This window comes from Xiphias gladius, chromosome 21 (genome assembly GCF_016859285.1).
Source record: "Xiphias gladius isolate SHS-SW01 ecotype Sanya breed wild chromosome 21, ASM1685928v1, whole genome shotgun sequence".
Lineage (NCBI taxonomy): Eukaryota > Metazoa > Chordata > Actinopteri > Istiophoriformes > Xiphiidae > Xiphias > Xiphias gladius.
The window spans coordinates 27559070-27576232 of NC_053420.1; the positions used below are offsets into that span (position 1 = coordinate 27559070).

Here is a 17163-nt window from a genome sequence, read left to right on the forward strand (position 1 = left end):
TATTCATCAGGTAGCCAGAGGGACGACTCCAAAAGAGTGCCAGTGTTGGTCCATGTCCACTGGTTGTGTGAATAAGCAACTGTTTGCTTACACATTTGCCATATCAACTTTATAAGGCCATTTGGGTTTACATTTTGTTGCAGTGCCCTAAGTGGTCAAACAATTAATGCAGGTTTAAGGGGAAAAGTATCCATTTATGATAGACATGGTAATGTCTTGCACTCAGATACCTATCTTGTAATCCGTAGGTAGGTTAGGTAATGAAGTCAGCAGCTAAATTCATGACACTTGTGTTGCAAGGCAATGGAAGCAGAAGTTGACCATGATTTTCACAATGATAATTGTCTGATTATATATTTATGCTGGAATTACAAAGTGGTCTACAAGCATGGCCACAGGGGTTTATAAAATGTTCATAAAATTTCTCTATTGAATACAAAAGAGCCACTATGAGTCACGTTAGGGAGACTATTAAAAGAGGACGGTTATTTTTAGTGAAATGACACTTATCATGTCATGTAATCTACTCCACTCGAAATCACATATGAGGTGTGGGTGAACACTTGAAATGTATGTGACTGATCTTAACTTGATCTTAAGTCTAACTAGGTCCCACATTATCACATGTCCCTGCTGTGCACTGTGAGCACAGAGTACCCTCCACGTATCCTTGTTAGTATGTCCTCTAGCAGCTCAGTGGGCCGAGATGACACCAGGGGACTGCTCAAAAGGCTGCACCTGGAAAGGCGAGATGAGATGTGCTACAGTGAGCAGGGAAATGAAGATCGGTACGTCACTCGAGGGTGATGGGGTGTCATGCCTTAAAACACTACACTTCTCCCTCTGCCTCCTCACTCTCTACCTGTGTTTATTATCTTTTTCCAGTCTGGGAGAAAAGAAATAAAATCTGTTTTCACTGGGGCAACATTGGTGTATCCAGGGTATCTTTTTTTTTTCTCCCTTAATCCTAAAAAGATGTACATGTTTCGCCTGAAAATAGCTTGGGAGAAAATTACACAGCATCAACACATCCTTTCCAAGTGCATTTTCTCTTGCAACTTTCATTGTCATTTGCAAGTGACAGGTGATTAATCTTCTGCACTTTGACCTGTGCAGCCTCTGTTTGAGTGCCTGTCTAATAGTTTCTATAAAATCCCTGCTCATTCCGCCACTGTTCATTAACAGTTAATGAACAATGATCAGGGACAACATAGGAGCTTCAGGGATGCAAACTCATCAGGAGTGAAAAAGATGACAAAGATGTGAACCCCCCCCAGGTGGATCTGGAGGCATGGCCCCATAGGAAGAAAAATTTTAAATATCAGCTTTAAAATGTGGATTTACAGTTGATTTTAGAATGAGGATATAGGGAAAAACTTACCATAGAATTAATAATTGCTACAAAAGTTACATAATGGGGAAAGCAGTTCAAGGCACTGACTCTGTGTGCGAGTGTGTGTGTGTGTGTGTGTGTGTGTGTGTGTGTGTGTGTGTGTGTGTGTGTGTGTGTGTGTGTGTGTGTGTGTGTGTGTGTGTGTGTGTGTGTGTGTGAGTGTGTTTGAGGTTAGGGTAAGGGGGTAGGGAATGTAAGGACTCCATTATATAAATGACAGGTCCCCACAAATAAAAGAAGTAAAAAAAGGATGTGTCTGTGTGTGTGGGGGGGGGCTATTATAGCTATTGCAACCTTCTGTTTTGTCATTTCAAAAGACAGGGTTTAGATACAATAAGACGTTTATAAGTTGATTTCACAGCCAACTCAAAGAGAAGCTGCCACAAGGTAATTTCAATTCCAATTCTGTCATCTTCAGGGAGCTTGGCATTTGCCCCCTTTTCAAGTGACATATGTCGGCTACTGTAACAAGTGCTCCATTTAACTACATCATAAGTAAGGTAAGTCCATTTTGTCTACACCGTTGTCTCATGAATTAGTCTCATGTTCAAAACAAATCCAAAACCAAATTGTTCACGTTGTGGTTTTGACAATATTACCCTTGCTAATATTATCTTAGCATAATGGAACCATCAGGGGCTAACGTTAACTTTAAGTTTTAACCTGTCTTCTAATTGTCAGGAAAATGGTAATGTTAGTAATGTTAAACAAGTGGTCCCAGAGCCCTAACATCAGTAACATTATACAAGTGTAATTCGTAATAACAAGTATGCTAGCTAACATTAGACTCCATGGAAATAACGCTCACCCAATGCTACATCCAAATTGTGATGGCTACAGTTCCATAAATCACAATAAATCCAACTTATCAGGCTAATTAACGGTCCCAAGCTTGACATATCAGTTTGGGAAAGGAAAAAAATGTCCCCTGTAAGGGTGTTAATAGTGTTAGTTTAATATTTTTGCTTGTTGTTGTTGCTGCTTTGTTGTTGCAAACTAAAGAAGATTGTTACCTCTCATACTTGTACTCTAAATATGAAGCTACATACAAAAGACAATTGGCTTAGCCTAGAATAAAGAGTGGAAGCAAAAAAATCCCTCCACAAGCACCTCTAAGCTTAACTAATCCACATCTTATAACTCGGTTTATTTGTACAAAATCACAAGTATAGATACGACAAGTTGTGATTTTACAGGGATTTATGTGCTATCTATTACTTGGCTACCTGCAGTGACTTCCTGGTGGGTAACTCAAGAATTAAACCACAACTTTATGTTTTTACACTGAGTTTTTTGTATCAATTACACAGACAAGCTCTAACCTGACAGGAAGTGAGCTTTAAAGGTGCTGAGAGGGGAATTTTCTTACCTTCGGACAGACTCAGGCTAATGTTTCCCCCCCCATTTTCTGTCTGCTTTACAAAACTTTATAGTGGGTTTTATCCAAAAATTTTACTGTTTTGGTTCAGCCTTGCAGCTCTTGTAGTGTTGTTTTCAGCTGCTTCAGGCAGCCGTTTTCAGAGGAAAAGCTATAAAATCCCACTGCACACTACCAAAGTTAGCATCTAGTTGGTGAATATAGTGGAGCATAAGAACCAGATATTTTCCTCAGGAGTTTGTAGAGACCAAAGACAGACCTGAAAGAGAGGGAATATTGGACATACATTCACCAGGTGGTCAGAAGCACAACTCCAAATGAATGCTAATGTTCCTCCATATCTGCTGGATGTGTAAATATGCAACTGTTTACTAACAAGTTCATCATATCAATTTTAAAGATACTATGTCTGTTGTGTTTAAACTTGTTTCCACTGCCCCGAAGTTGTCAAAATCAGTTATCTAACTGCTTAATTTAAGCCCAGAACAGTGACTAACAATTACATTTCTTCACACCCAAGGACCTGGCATGTTTTGTTTTATACCATAATAATCATCGTTTGAAAATGTAGTGCATTAAAGTGAGTTTCTCTAACAGAGAAAAAAAAGATTAAACACTTAATAGATTGTCACATGCAGTCAACCTTTGAAATAGTTTGATGGCACATATACTTATGCACACATATCAGTGGCGTGCCATCAGGACAAGTAAGGCAAGCAGTGCTTGACTAGTTAAAGGTAAAAATAGACATCAAATTAGAACGATGCCCAAGCGGAAGCGATATCTCTCCATACATCTAAGAACAGCGTTCTGTCCCATAACAGATCTGATATTCCCCATTTGTATTCATCTTTTTTTTTACTGCCCTCCTGTGGCCACAGGAGGCTATTGTCTCTGGAAGCTAAGTTGACTACCAGCAGTTGCCTCTATCATTTCTGTCATTTTCGTTGGCGTGTCTTTGTCCTGTTGACAAAGGCTGGGACTTGTCAAACAGAGGGGGGAGAAACATTTTTTTTGACAAATTATACTGTGATTTACCATCACATCCATCTCCTTTGGGTCTTCTGGCCTATCTGTAAAAGTCACTGCATGCCACTGCTGTATATACTGTATGTACTTTGTGTATTTATGGTTATTATTCCCCAACCTATTCATTTTAAATTAACTGTATCCTGCTTTATATGTGCAATAACAAATTTATGTTTAACCAAATGTTTACAGTTAATACTCACAGACCAGTGCCAAACTAATTTACTGTATGGAACTGTCTGTAAGTATTTTCCACTCAGAGTTTTCTCCTGTGTTTAAGTATCTGACAGGGAAAAGCTTCTACAGAGAAAAATGCACAGTATAGGTCACAAGAGGGCATGTCACCCTATAAAACAACCAAGTTGCTAATGACTTTTTCAGGAACTAATTTTCTGCTTTGTGGTGCAGCCCATAAAACAAGGTTATTCTCCTCCATCAAGGGATGAATATAGTTTTAACTGTCTTTTCTGTTTATTGTCTCACAGCCACATTTACATGTTGCTTATGCCACATATTGAAGTGGGTCTCTGTAGACAATGTCACTTGTTTCCTATGTTTTTTTTTTTATCCATTAAGTGCAAGAATAAAAGCAATGATCCATTTTGTTTGTTGAGGACAATCTCAAGTATTTATACCATAGATGTTTAACAAGAACCTATGTGTCCTAACATTTCACCTCCCTGGTCTTGCATACTCTGCATCTTTTTTCAAAAAAACAGGATACTAGTCAAAATACAGGACTGCAGCGGCAGGAATCAATTTGACAGTAATGCTTCAATCAGCTTTACGTTGGCGAGCTCTGACCATTATACAAGGCACGCCCTGCACTGTATTCTCCCACCTGCTAGCACTGCCAAACCTCAGATCCAAACCCCAGGGGTTCAATATGTGATGACTTGGGTCTACCAGATGACAACATGATTTTAATATATGTGGAAGGATCAGAGTTTTGTTAAACACACACACCAGGGTTTCACAAATCATGCAACTGTGTGTATGTGTGTGTGTGTGTGTGTGTGTGTGTGTGTGTGTGTGTGTGTTGACCGCTCAGTTATCACAATGTCCCCTTGACAAGGCATCATAAAAAAGACAAAGAGGCTCCGGTGATCTTGAGATTCTGCAAAACACTATTTAGAGAAGCTGGCCATAAGGGCGTTTACAGCTTTAAGTCAAACTATATCCTTACTGATGAATGACTGCAGCACTATGACTTAATTATGACTGCACAGGAAATACTGTCCATCCCTAGTAATGACCCCAATGGCCATCGATAAAAAGCCCTGATAAACGCAGACTTCCTGAGCATGGATGGATAAATACGGCCTGATTAATGAGACCCAGGCTGGCGAGGATGACAGCTCTGCTCTATATCATATGCTGCTCCGTGGTTCTGGGGTGGCAGTTTGGGGGGGGGGGTTTACATGGAGGCTTTGAAACCTGAGTGTGAGCTCCCTCATTCGCGGCTGGCTTTCAGACACAATGGTTGTGTTCTCTGAGAGAAAATAACCTGAGATATCAGAGAGAGAGAGAGTAATGACAAATTCCATGTTCAGTCATCTGGTTTTGTCTGCTCAACTCTCTAGTGCAGTCTCAAGTGAAAAGCAATTGCATCAATCTTACAAATACAGTCTACTGGGATGAATCTTTTGAGTGTGGTTCACAATGGCCCTTAGCATACATCCAAATAACATAATCTATGTCTCAAATTCAGTTCATCTTTGACTCGCTGCTCTAATTAACACATTAATTGACGGAAAAGATGAGATAGGCGATGATATAGATCTAATATCGAGAGTCAGATTCAAGTCTGTGATGCTCTCTGTCTCTGTGTGTCTTTAGCCCGCTGACCAACCACAGCATCAGTGAGTTTCATTCAGTTATTAACTCCGGCATGTATTAAGATTCCCCAGTTAATAGGTCGTCTTCTCCACCGAGTCGATCATCTCTCTGTTTCTGCTCTTTTGCAGGTCAACTAGGAATATCCTCCATACATTCTAACTAATTACTACTGGTCTTGCATATAAATTGATTTTTTCTTTTTTTTTTTTTGAGGAGTAGATCTTCCTAAATCCCTCTCACCATAATTAAGGCTTATATCGGGATAATGGGAAAATGGTGGATCAAAGGTTGAATTAATTGCAGACTTGAGCGTGTAATTCCGGTACTGAGAGTGAAATCTTGTCTTTCAAGGAAAGAAACCCTGAGATACACACAAGCTGGTTGACAAGAACAAATATACTAAACACGTTTGGATATACTTTCAAATCCTCAAGATTTTGTAATTGTGGCAACTCTCTTGAGGCTTTTTGCCACCTAGTGATGTCTCCTTCAGGATTTCAGTACACACACACATACACGTAAAACAGATGCAGAGAATCTCGACACACATTTTAGCTATGCTAGTGTCATGACTCTATGGAGGGTAATGCTGACATACATCAATGTGGTCCAGACTGAAATATCTCAATAACTACTGGATGGATTACCGTGAAATTTTGGACAGACAACTACATATAACGTGCAAGGTATGAGTCCTACTGACTTTGGTGATCCCCTCACTCTTCCTCTAGTGCCACCCTGGGGTTGATATTTGTGCTTTTGAGCACAAAATACCAACAACTATTGGACGGATTGCTATGAAATGACATTCATTTTATATATTTTAGGGAAATTTGCTTTGCTTTTTTCCTGAGAGTTAGATGAGAAAATCAATATACTGTATGTCTCCGTTAAATATACGTTTACAGGCAGGCAATTAGCGTAGCATAAAGATCAGAAATGGGGAGAAACAGCTAGTGTGGCTCTGTCCAAAGGAAACAAAATCCACCTACCAGCACCTCTGGAGCTCACCGATTAACGTGTTTTTTAATCTGCACAAAAACAACAATGTAAAAACAACAATGTGCGGTTTTATGAGGAGTTATGTGCTGGAGTGTTTCTCTGCCAGGCACAGTAACTTCACCTATTTCTGTTCTTTATGCTAAGCTAAGCTAATCAGCTGCTGGCTGTAGTTTCATATTTATGGCACAGACATGAGAGTGGTGTCAATCTTACCATCTAACATTCGGGAAGAAAGCGTATAAGGGAATAAACTATTCCTTTAAGTCCAACAATATTTCTGATCGCAGAAAATATTTGTCTGATAATCTTAAAGTTTTTCACTGTTGATTTTGGATACCTGTGGCTGAGGCTGTAGCGGCCAATTACCCTACAACCGTGTTTAACAATTTAGCTTTTTACAACTTTACAAATGCTCTTGATAATGGCCCTGCTCTTTGAAAGCCTGAACTCCTAACAAGATGTGCCGTGGTGTTATGTGGCTCCTAAAAACCCAGGGAGTCATAAATATATTTATAACAGGCATAGTAAATGAGGGCGGTGAAATCATTATAAATATACTTTCCTTGGGGAATAAATTATGGCACACTAAGACAACTTCCCTGCAAAGTCTCACCTCTGAAATAAGTATGGAACTGCCAAATGGGATTTGGGTGTTTTTTATTGCTTTTTCACTGTGTGTGTGTGTGTGTGTGTGTGTGTGTGTGTGTGTGTGTGTGTGTGTGTGTGTGTGTGTGTGTGTGTGTGTGTGTGTGTTCATATATATACATTTTCATGTGGTCTGTACCATGTCAGATTTTGGGACTAGTTTTGGACTTTAAACCAGCTGAAAGTCAGACACTGCATCTAATTAGCGACATACAGTTAAAGTCGGACGTTTTCATATACTTAGGTTGAAATCATTAAAACTAATTTTTTAACCACTCAACAGATTTCATGTTAGAAAACTATAGTTTTGGTTTAGTCTAGTTCTAAAGCAGATTATTTCACTGTTAATCTACTATATCACAATTCCAGTGGGTCAGATAGATACATACACGAAGTTGACTTTGCCTTTAAACAACATGGAAAATTCATGGCTTTAGAAGCTTCTGATTGGCTAATGATACCATCTGAGTCAATTGGAGGTGTACCTGTGGATGTATTTTAAGGCGTATGTTCAAACTCAGTCCCTCTTTGCTTGACATCATGGGAAAATCAAGTTAAGAAATCAGCCAAGACCTCAGAAAAAAAAAAAAAAACTGTAGACCTCCACAAGTCTGGTTAATCCTGGCAGCAATTTCCAAATGCCTGAAGGTGTCATGTTCATCTGTACAAACAATAGTACACAAGTATAAACACCGCACCGCTGTCATACCACTCAGGAAGGAGAAGCTTTCTGCATCTATTTTTACTGCAACTGCGTTTAGCTTCAGCTAGAAAGTTTTATATCTTCATGGAGGTTATGGTTAAGGTCTGGAAAGTCACCAGTCACGTGTGGATGCTCTGATTCAGCATTAAATTTATATACCAGATGTTTCAATAGTGTAAAAAATGGTGAACGATGGTCAGAGCTTCAGTATGAACTGTTGAGCCAAGAAGGATGTAGTGTAAGAATGACCTGTCACAGCCACTGGGTATCATCCCTTAAAGCTTTTAAGACATTTTAAGCCAAACTTCACTGAGACTCCCCTTCACCGACACTTACATATTATGCTGTTACACTGCACTACTTTAGCTCTGACAGCCTGTGTGATTAAATGCCTGTGGTTCAGCTTTCACACACACACACACACACACACACACACACACACACACACACACACACACACACACACACACACACACACACACACACACACACACACACACACACACACACACACACAAACACACACACACACACTCACATTTGCTGCAGTCCATGCAGTGTGGACCCGAAAAATAGTAAATACTGGCGGATTCACAGGTGTTAGTAGAATCAGTTTATTGATTAAGGTGGAGATGCAGGGAGGTTATGGACCCATTTGACCTCCTGCCCCTGCATCTCCTGTCAATATCAGTGTCAATTATTGATTCTTTCAGGCAATCTGTCTTAATTGAAGGGAGCCCCGTTTTTTTTCTAATTGAATAGTCAGAGAAGGAGATGAATGATGGTAGTGAGGCGATTTTATCCACATGAGGGGAGAAAAAGTTGATTAGCCGGTGGTGTTTGTGGGAGAACTACACTTCCTGCAAGTTCTTCATTCGGTGTAATGGGAACACTTGCCAGTATTAGACTATGTGGAACGACTACAGGGGAGACTATCGTGTAAAAAACAGCCCACAGGTCGTCTGTGCAAGCAGCTTATTACGACCCACAGCTACATTTTTATTGTTAGGCGACCTATGGTCTCACTGCATGTTTATTATTGTAACCGTGACAACAAAAGCTCTCTAACCTTAAGGACGTGCTTATTTTAACCCAAACCACCATCTTTTCCTAAACCTAACCAAGTAGCTTTTGTGCCTAAACCCAACCAAACCGTGACTGTTCCACAACCTTAACCGTGTTTATTGTTGTTACCATGGCAACAAAGGTCAGGTACCCCTGCCTTTGTTATTCTTCTATGGGTCGAATATGAAGGTGAGGTTGGAGGACTTGTCGCTGAAGGGACTTGCTGTAAGAGTGAGGTAACAGTCACTTGACTGTACCTCATGGTGCCACTTTAACCCCAATTATAGTTAAAATTTTCTGTCTCAATGAGACTCAATACAGCATCCCCACATTTTCTGTTCATTCTTAAAAATTATGAAAATCCTTAAATAAAATGTATTATTATAGGAACACAGCAGTTCTTTCTTCAAGGAAACTTCAACTTGGCATATGCAAATTGTTCTCTTGGTCCTGTGGGTGGTCCCCAAGTTTTCTCACAAACCTTAGCATGAGCCGGTTCCTCGAATGACTCCAGCTGGGAGAAGTGCTCTCCTGAATCCAAACTGATGTAAGCGCAGGAGAGATTGTTAGTTTTCAAAAGAGACATTTGTAGTCTAGTTTGCCAAAGTGCTGTGAGACAAGGGAAAAACATCATATTCTATTTTTCTTCTTTCTCTCTAGGACTTTCTAACAGATATGCATCAGGCTGCAGACCTGCCTCATTGGATAAGATTTTGTCCCACATACATCGTAGTTGTGAAGGTGTTTGTTGTTAGATATGACCTAGAAAAAGAGAGTAACTGCTCATTTGAGAGCTACAGCAGAGAGAGTGAAAAAAGTGAAACACTTCTGGATTCTATTGCAAATACTGTGTTAACAGTAAAGCAGATGTCATTTTCTAAACTCATAAAACTTTATTGTGATTAATTTCAAGATAGCGGTAATTCTGAAGCTTTGTGTGAAGCAAGATGAATCACTCAAAGTGTTTTTTTTGTTTGCTTTTACTTGTTTGATGAGAAGTAAAATACATGACATACAAGAACTCCCTTGGAGCACCTGGCTGGATGCACACTGGAACATATTAATCCTTGTGTTTTGTGAGCATTGGCACTGCAGCGTAAGATTGTAAAATAAATGCAAAATGAACCACTATTCTCGCCGTATATGAACATATATGTTAACAGACGATATACTTTGTTTTTTTTCTGTCAAAATGTCTGATCTTGCAGTACAATATCCACTTGCAGTGACTTCAGCATTATTAAACTTTTTTCTGGTTATGTTTAGACTATCACAGCACTTGGTTAGGGAAAGATTGTGGTCTGGTTTAACACAGTGAAAGTTCACAGTTACTTTCAGCTACAACGTGTTTATTTTATTTGACCAAAACCACGGTCTTTCCGAAACTTCAACCAAAATGCTTTCATTGCCTAAAATCTAACCACAGACAGGACCGTGGATCCGAACCCTGAATAAATGTTGCTCTTCAGTCCCTCAATGAAGTGAGTGAATGTTCAAAGCTTTGCCTTAGAACGCGAGACTGGCACTCAGTAGAGTGCGTACCTCCGCCGAGGCCAATAATGCCCCATCTAGCAATTTTAAGGAAAGTGATTAAAAAAAAATTCTCGAATCTGCCCTTTTGCCCGGATCCACTACCAAACATTAATGGGTTCTTCTCTGGCCCATGCCCCAGAGAAGACTGCCCCACAGTTCGGTACAAATTGGTTCAGTACTTTTGCGTAATTGTGCTGACAAAAACCAGACGGGGGTGAAGACATAACCTCCTCGACAGAGTTAATAAGAAAGCGATTAAGGAAGCTGTTTAGTTGTGTGTGAGCACAATTTCCAGGAGACAGGGTCTGGTGTCTACGTTGCCCACAATGCAACTCAGCCATCAACAGCTTCGTTGCAGATTCGGGCGTGTTGGGCTCCCAGCAGCTAATGTGGACTTTAGCCTCTAGCCTGAAGCAGAGAGGAGGAGGAGGCCACCGAGGTCTGGTGAGCTCACCTCTCTCTAACTCCTCACCCACAGATTTTATTCATTTTCGAACTTGTAGTCTTCAATTCACAACCAAAGCCGACTCACGTGACATCACTTGAGGCGATTTATTGGACTCCCAACTTTTTCCACTTGTGGTAAACAGCCCACCAGGCTTGACAAAAGAAAACAAATTCATCATCGGAATTTTGAAGACTTTATATTATAATGACTCAAAAGAAAAAAAGAAAAAGAAAAAACAGACAGTGCTACACAAAGTATGTACTTCTTCTACAGCTGTTCAAAAGTACCACCGGTTGTCTATCCAAGTCACCTGAAAGGTGATTTCGTTTGACCATCAACATCCCAGCAGCAACAGCAGGACGGGAAGAAAGAGGTGGGGAAGGAGTAGAGTAGGAGGAGGTAGAGTGTTCCGCTTGGATGGCCGGAGCAGTGAGGATGCTGGGTGGTGGTGGTGGTGTTGGGGGGCGGGGGTTGGGGGGGGGGTCTCTGTGTCTTTCTCCGCCTGTGCGTGCGTCCCGCTCTGCTCTGCTCCGCTCCAGCGCGGTTCGAGGAGGGGCGGGGGACTTGACGCATCGGAGGGAGTGGGAGCACACGGAGCCTTCACTTTCCAATATGCAACCTGCGAGACGCCACGCCGTCAGCCACTTGTGCTCCTGACACTGAGAGAGAGACAGCGAGCGAGAGATAGAGAGAGAGAGAGAGAGAGAGAGAAGCAGGGATGGAGACACAGTAGTGGTGGTGTTGCACAGCACGGCACGGCACGGCACAGCACAGCCCCTGAATGAAGGTAGCGCCACACAAAGGAAAGAGCGGCATCTGTGCGCACAGGTCAGGCGGATGTTTTTTGGCCGGGAGCGTCGCCGCGACTCGACAGTGATGTCTGTGTGCAGAATTGTGTTTAGTGACAAAATACGGATTAATCCCAGGCTGTGACTTCCGCGGAAATATTACTGCTGTGAGGACAGGTAAGGTGATCATGATTATTATTATTATTATTATTATTATTATTATTATTATTATTATACAATTCCTTTCCATATAGTAACTTCAACACCTGTCACCTTAAAACTCTGCCAGCTCAGCTCAGCAGTAGTGGCAGCTCGGAAAAGAATAAAGCGCAGTTTACAGCCCAACTTTTCACAGGTGACATTAAAACCTCGAGGCTGTATTGGTGGCGGTGGGGGGGTGGGGGTGGGTGGGGGTGGTTGCAGCCGGGATTGCCTTCTCTGAATTTCACCCCTGCTGATCTCATTTCCTTGTGTCTACTTTGTTGTGGGACTATCATGGTGGAAGCAAAGTAATCTGGGAGTGCGTGCGCGCGTCTCTCAGATTACAGTGCAGATGTTTAGTAATCCTCCGGCGCTGACCCTCCCTTGAATAATCCCCGCGGATTTTGCTGATTACGCCGCCGCCTCCGCCGCTGCTGCCGACCACCTACCGCGGCCACGGGATTCTGTCCGGTGCCGGGTGCCGCCGGATTAAGGCGGAAAAAAAAGACCAAAAAAAAAAACTGGAGCTCCAACGCTGCTACGGAGTGCTGACACGTTTCGGGTTCATTGAATAGTGGAAGGTGAACCCGGCCTGATTTATCATTCTAAAGTGAGCCCAAAGTGATGAAAATGTGGAAGTTATGTTGTTAGTTGGTTGCCTTGTCATGCTCATAAATGGAGCTCAGAATGAATCAACCCGTGTGCCACTGGATCACTGCTCCAGTGGTGTTAATCAGTGCATCTGTCAATAACTATATAAACTGTCCGGCTGCAGCCTGTGTTGGGCCAGGAGTCTGATACCCAGCAAATGCCCTGTAAGTCTGCTTTAATATGTTTAATAGATACGAGCATCTGCGCGGCCTCTGCGCATGGACACCTGCCAACTTCTGCCAAAACTGCTCGCTCAAACCATAACTGAAAGTAATTCCTGTGGAATCGTTTTAGCTCCGGAAGCATAGGAAAAAAATAATGTATAAGCCTGGCGTGTACAGTCAGGGAAAATGTGTCAGTGTGATGATAAGACCAGTCAGAAGAGACCATGTGCTGCACTGAGCATCCATCTGATGATGTACGGACATTGTTCAGTCAGCATTAAGTCTGCGGCTGACGCAGGAGCAGCCCCTGTGCCCCTGCTTGTGTGTGTGTGTGTGTGTGTGTGTGTGTGTGTGTGTGTGATCTGTTTCCTAGACTTCTCATCTGACTTGACAAGAGCTGAACTTATTCTAAAGGCTTGCAGGGGGAAAGAGAGAACTGCTTCACCTTAGAAGATGTATGATCAAGATGCCACAGACACAGGCTGACGCTTTATTCACTGCAAGCTGGCTTTAGCTCGTGCTACAAAAATGCCAGCGGTAATTGCAGCGGCCTCTTTTCGGTTTTACCGGCGTCTAATGATGTCCGTTGGCTGCGGTGATGTGGCCCGGGCTTCCCAGATGCAGCCTCTCACGAAAGCAGCCCTTCTAATGGCTGGCAACGTCCCTGTCAGAAGTGATGGAGAACAGAAGTGACATTAAAAAGACCCTAGAATAGGTGCATTTAGACGCACGGCATAAAAATTTCATCACACGCTTCCCGCAGGAAGTATCGAAGACATGTCATCAAGGTCATTTCTGTTTCATGCCTCTCCAGGAAAACGACCTCAAGGAAAAGAAGAGAAGTAGAACGTGTGACTTTTGTCTAAAGTGTTTGTGAATGCGTGCGAGACACGATGGGGAGCGTTCAGCGTGCGGCCGTCTCCGTCTGGCCCCTGCATACGGAGCCGCACTTTTACTTTTACCAGATATCCTGTAAGTGCTGACATTACAGCCAATGTGGGATCTTTACATTAAACATGATAGTGTCGCCTTCAGTCTGTCAGTTGCTTAAACTGTACGGGGGGGGGGGGGGCTGCGAGTCGGATGGGAGGGTGTCGTCAGACTTGTTGCTTCACCTCTTTGTCTCCATATTGGCCCGGACCAGTGTTTACTGTTGGACTGTTATTAAAGAAAATGACGGTTATTGAAGCCAGACCTGGCTCTATGATTTCCGTGTATTCTCGACCTCTTCTGCTTGTGACCCATTATTTCCAAGAAGCAGCTACTTGTGCCCCCTTGCCACGAAATGAACGTCGTCACGTTGCAAACGGTGCACGTTCAGCTTTTTTTCTGTCTTGACTAACATAACAATTTTTAGACGCCTGAAGGGGTGAAATTACACAGTAGAGTTAAAATGATTAACCGATTAGCTGATCAAAAGAAAATTAATTGGCAGCTGTTTTCATAATCGATAAACTGTCATTTTCATGCAAAAATGGCAGTTTCTCCGGTTTCCGCCTCTCAGATGGGACGATTTTCTGCTTTTCTTAATCTTTATGTGACATTAAACTGAATATCTTTTGGTTTTAGACTGTTGGTCAGAAAGAACAAGCACAGTTTTAGCTTTGCATTGTGATGAGCATTTTTCACTATTTTTGTTTAAAAAAAAATGTCAGAGGAAAGATATGAGTAAATGAAATAATAATTTATTAAACCAATAATCAGTTGGTCAATGAAACATCAGAGAAATGTGAAAAAATTCCCATCACAGTTGCTAATGCTGAAGCTTCAAATGTCTTGGCAAAAGCCCACATATATATATATATATATATAGTTCACTAAGCTAAGACAAAGAAAAGCAAAATATTCTCACATTTCAGACGTTGGACCAATCAAATGTTTGACAGTTTTGCTTAAAAGAAGATGTAACTAAAATCAAAATAGCTGCTGATTAATTTTCTGTCAGTCAACTGTTTTAATCAACTAAGTGTCAGATCTAATTTGAATCTGTCACATTTGGTTCTGGGAAACTGTGGTGTTTTGTTTTTTTTTTAAACTATTTTTTTTACACTGTATAATCAAAATAAAATAATCAAGTAAATTATGAACAGATTAATTAATAATTAAAATACTCATTAGCTGCTGCCCTTACACAGGATGCTGTGTTTTAAATCCTCTTGAGGCCCCTTAGATCCATCTCAAGATCCCTCGTAGGGCTCCCAAACCCCAGGTTGGGAACCACTACTGTCTAGTGTGCATCTTCCTTGTCTCTAACCTCATGTCTCTTTCATAAATACAATCTAAAAGATAACATGATATCTGACAGGTGTATAATTTTACGACCACCCTGTAGATCAGGTTGAAGTAACAAGCAGCAAATAAAAACAAATGCCTGGTGTCACTTGTTAAGCACCGCTACGTTTCTGTTTTTTTTGTTTTTTTTCCCCTCACTCTGCTAGATTTTCAAAGTGAGCAACGCTGTGAGTTTTTCCACGGCACCATAATGGACGAGGAAGCTGCAGGCCCCTGATACTACTTTACTGGAGTGCGGCGTGGTTTTATGTATGCCATGCATTCCTTGCTTGAATCTGGCATAACAGAGATGTTTGACAAGCTGTGATGGGAGCTTTGAAGAAATCATGCCCGTCAAGCAGGATACTGGAAAATGACATGTTTTTTCTTTCCCCAAACTCTAAAAAAGGGATGATAGTTGTGATTAGGCTGTTTTCGCGGAGTGTCAGCATGCCATCGAGCAGACACGGAGAGATACAAAGATGAATTTTGTTTTCACCGTACCACAGTGACTGTGGCTTATAGAGTCGGCATGAAAGTGAAAGGGAAAATAATGTAGCGGACTCACTGTAACCGTAACTGTGTCAACTCAGTTGAAGCAGTTTTGTGTTTTTTGGGTTTTTATTCAGGAACTAAACTATTCTTACAGACTACAAATACCCTGAAAACAGTTCCTCCAAATGAGTTGCCTTCAGATTTTCTGAGTAGCACAGACTGGATTTCATTGAGATAAATCTTTTATCTACATGGGTCTGCATGAAAAATCTCCCACCGGCTACTACAATTCTAAGAGGATGAAGAATTGTTGCCTTATTTAGTCAGAGCAAGGCCATGAATAAGAGTAATTTACACAAAAATATGTCCCCTGTTCACCATCAAAAGTGATTGTGTGCACACTGCTGTGAATTGGGGGCCCACAACTGTCGGTAACAAGTACACTTGACTGTGATGTAGCAGAGCTCCTCAGCGTTGTCCACCTAGTGCCATTTCTCTGTTCATTTTCAGTATTTAGAATGAAGAGGAAAATATCCTAAACGGCTCAGTGAGACAGCTCCATTTCCTGCTCTATTTATCTAGTCTCATTGGTTCTGTAAATGCCCTATTTGTAATCCAATCGCATTAGAATAATTTCCCTGCTTTAGCAGTGCTTTATGATGCTCTGTCACTTCTAGGCCTTTGGTTTCAAGGCACCGCAGTCCTTTGGGGTAAGTCTTCACAGACTGAGCTGGCAACTTTTTTCCTGATTCAAACATTGCTGCACACCACCTCTCCTTGGGAATGGCTTTAATTGAATGCTTAATAAGAGCAACGCCACACAGCAACAAACTACGGGAGGATCTGAGTACTGGGACTGCTGCATTATTAAATGTACTTATATAAAGCCTGCAAACATCTTCTTCTCGAGTAGTATCGGGATGAAGCCAGGTTCCCGATTCTTCTTGATGATACACTTCACTTGAATGTGGATTTTTTTTTTTTTTTTTTTTGCCGGAGATCCTCGAGAGTGCATTTTCAGAGGTGTATTGTGCTCTACTGGGTGTGGCTGCTGTGTGAGAGCCATCTTTCCTCCCTCATTTAGTACGATATGTGTAAGCACTCGATAAAACTGCGTTCCCCACGGGGCGTTGTTATTTCCTTTGTCTGAATCAAGATTAAAGGGCTGGATACCAGCTGGGATGGGTCAAAAGAATGTTTCAAATACACCCAAATCATATCATGTTTCTTTCTATGGATAAGTGTTGATAACATTCAAACACTCTCACACTTTCTACTTTACTTTGTTCTGTCACAAGTTTGTTAGGGTAGGAACTCACAGAATTCAGAGTTATTCTCCTTGCATTAGAATATGCTAGGAAAACAATTATAGGTGTTAGAAGTGTTCTCAGCTCATACAATACCCCGTGAAGATTTGTACATTCGTGTGGCATCATACCTTGATTTACTTTACATAAGAGTATCAAAATATCAATAACACAAAAACAAATTCTTACAAAAGGGGCTGTTTGTCCTTGTATTTCCTCTAAAACTAAAACATCTTTGTTCATCTTCCTTG

General features: G+C 41.4%; 1 protein-coding gene across 1 annotated transcript in view; it reads left to right on the plus strand.

Moving 5' to 3' along the window:
• Positions 1-624: 624 nt before the first annotated feature.
• cntn4 (contactin 4) overlaps positions 625-17163 on the plus strand; it is a 155254-nt gene continuing 138715 nt past the window's right edge. The window contains exons 1-2 of the mRNA XM_040159083.1: positions 625-788; positions 5640-5662. Of these exons, the coding sequence (XP_040015017.1) occupies positions 625-788; positions 5640-5662 (187 nt within the window). The remainder of the gene's footprint in view (positions 789-5639; positions 5663-17163) is intronic.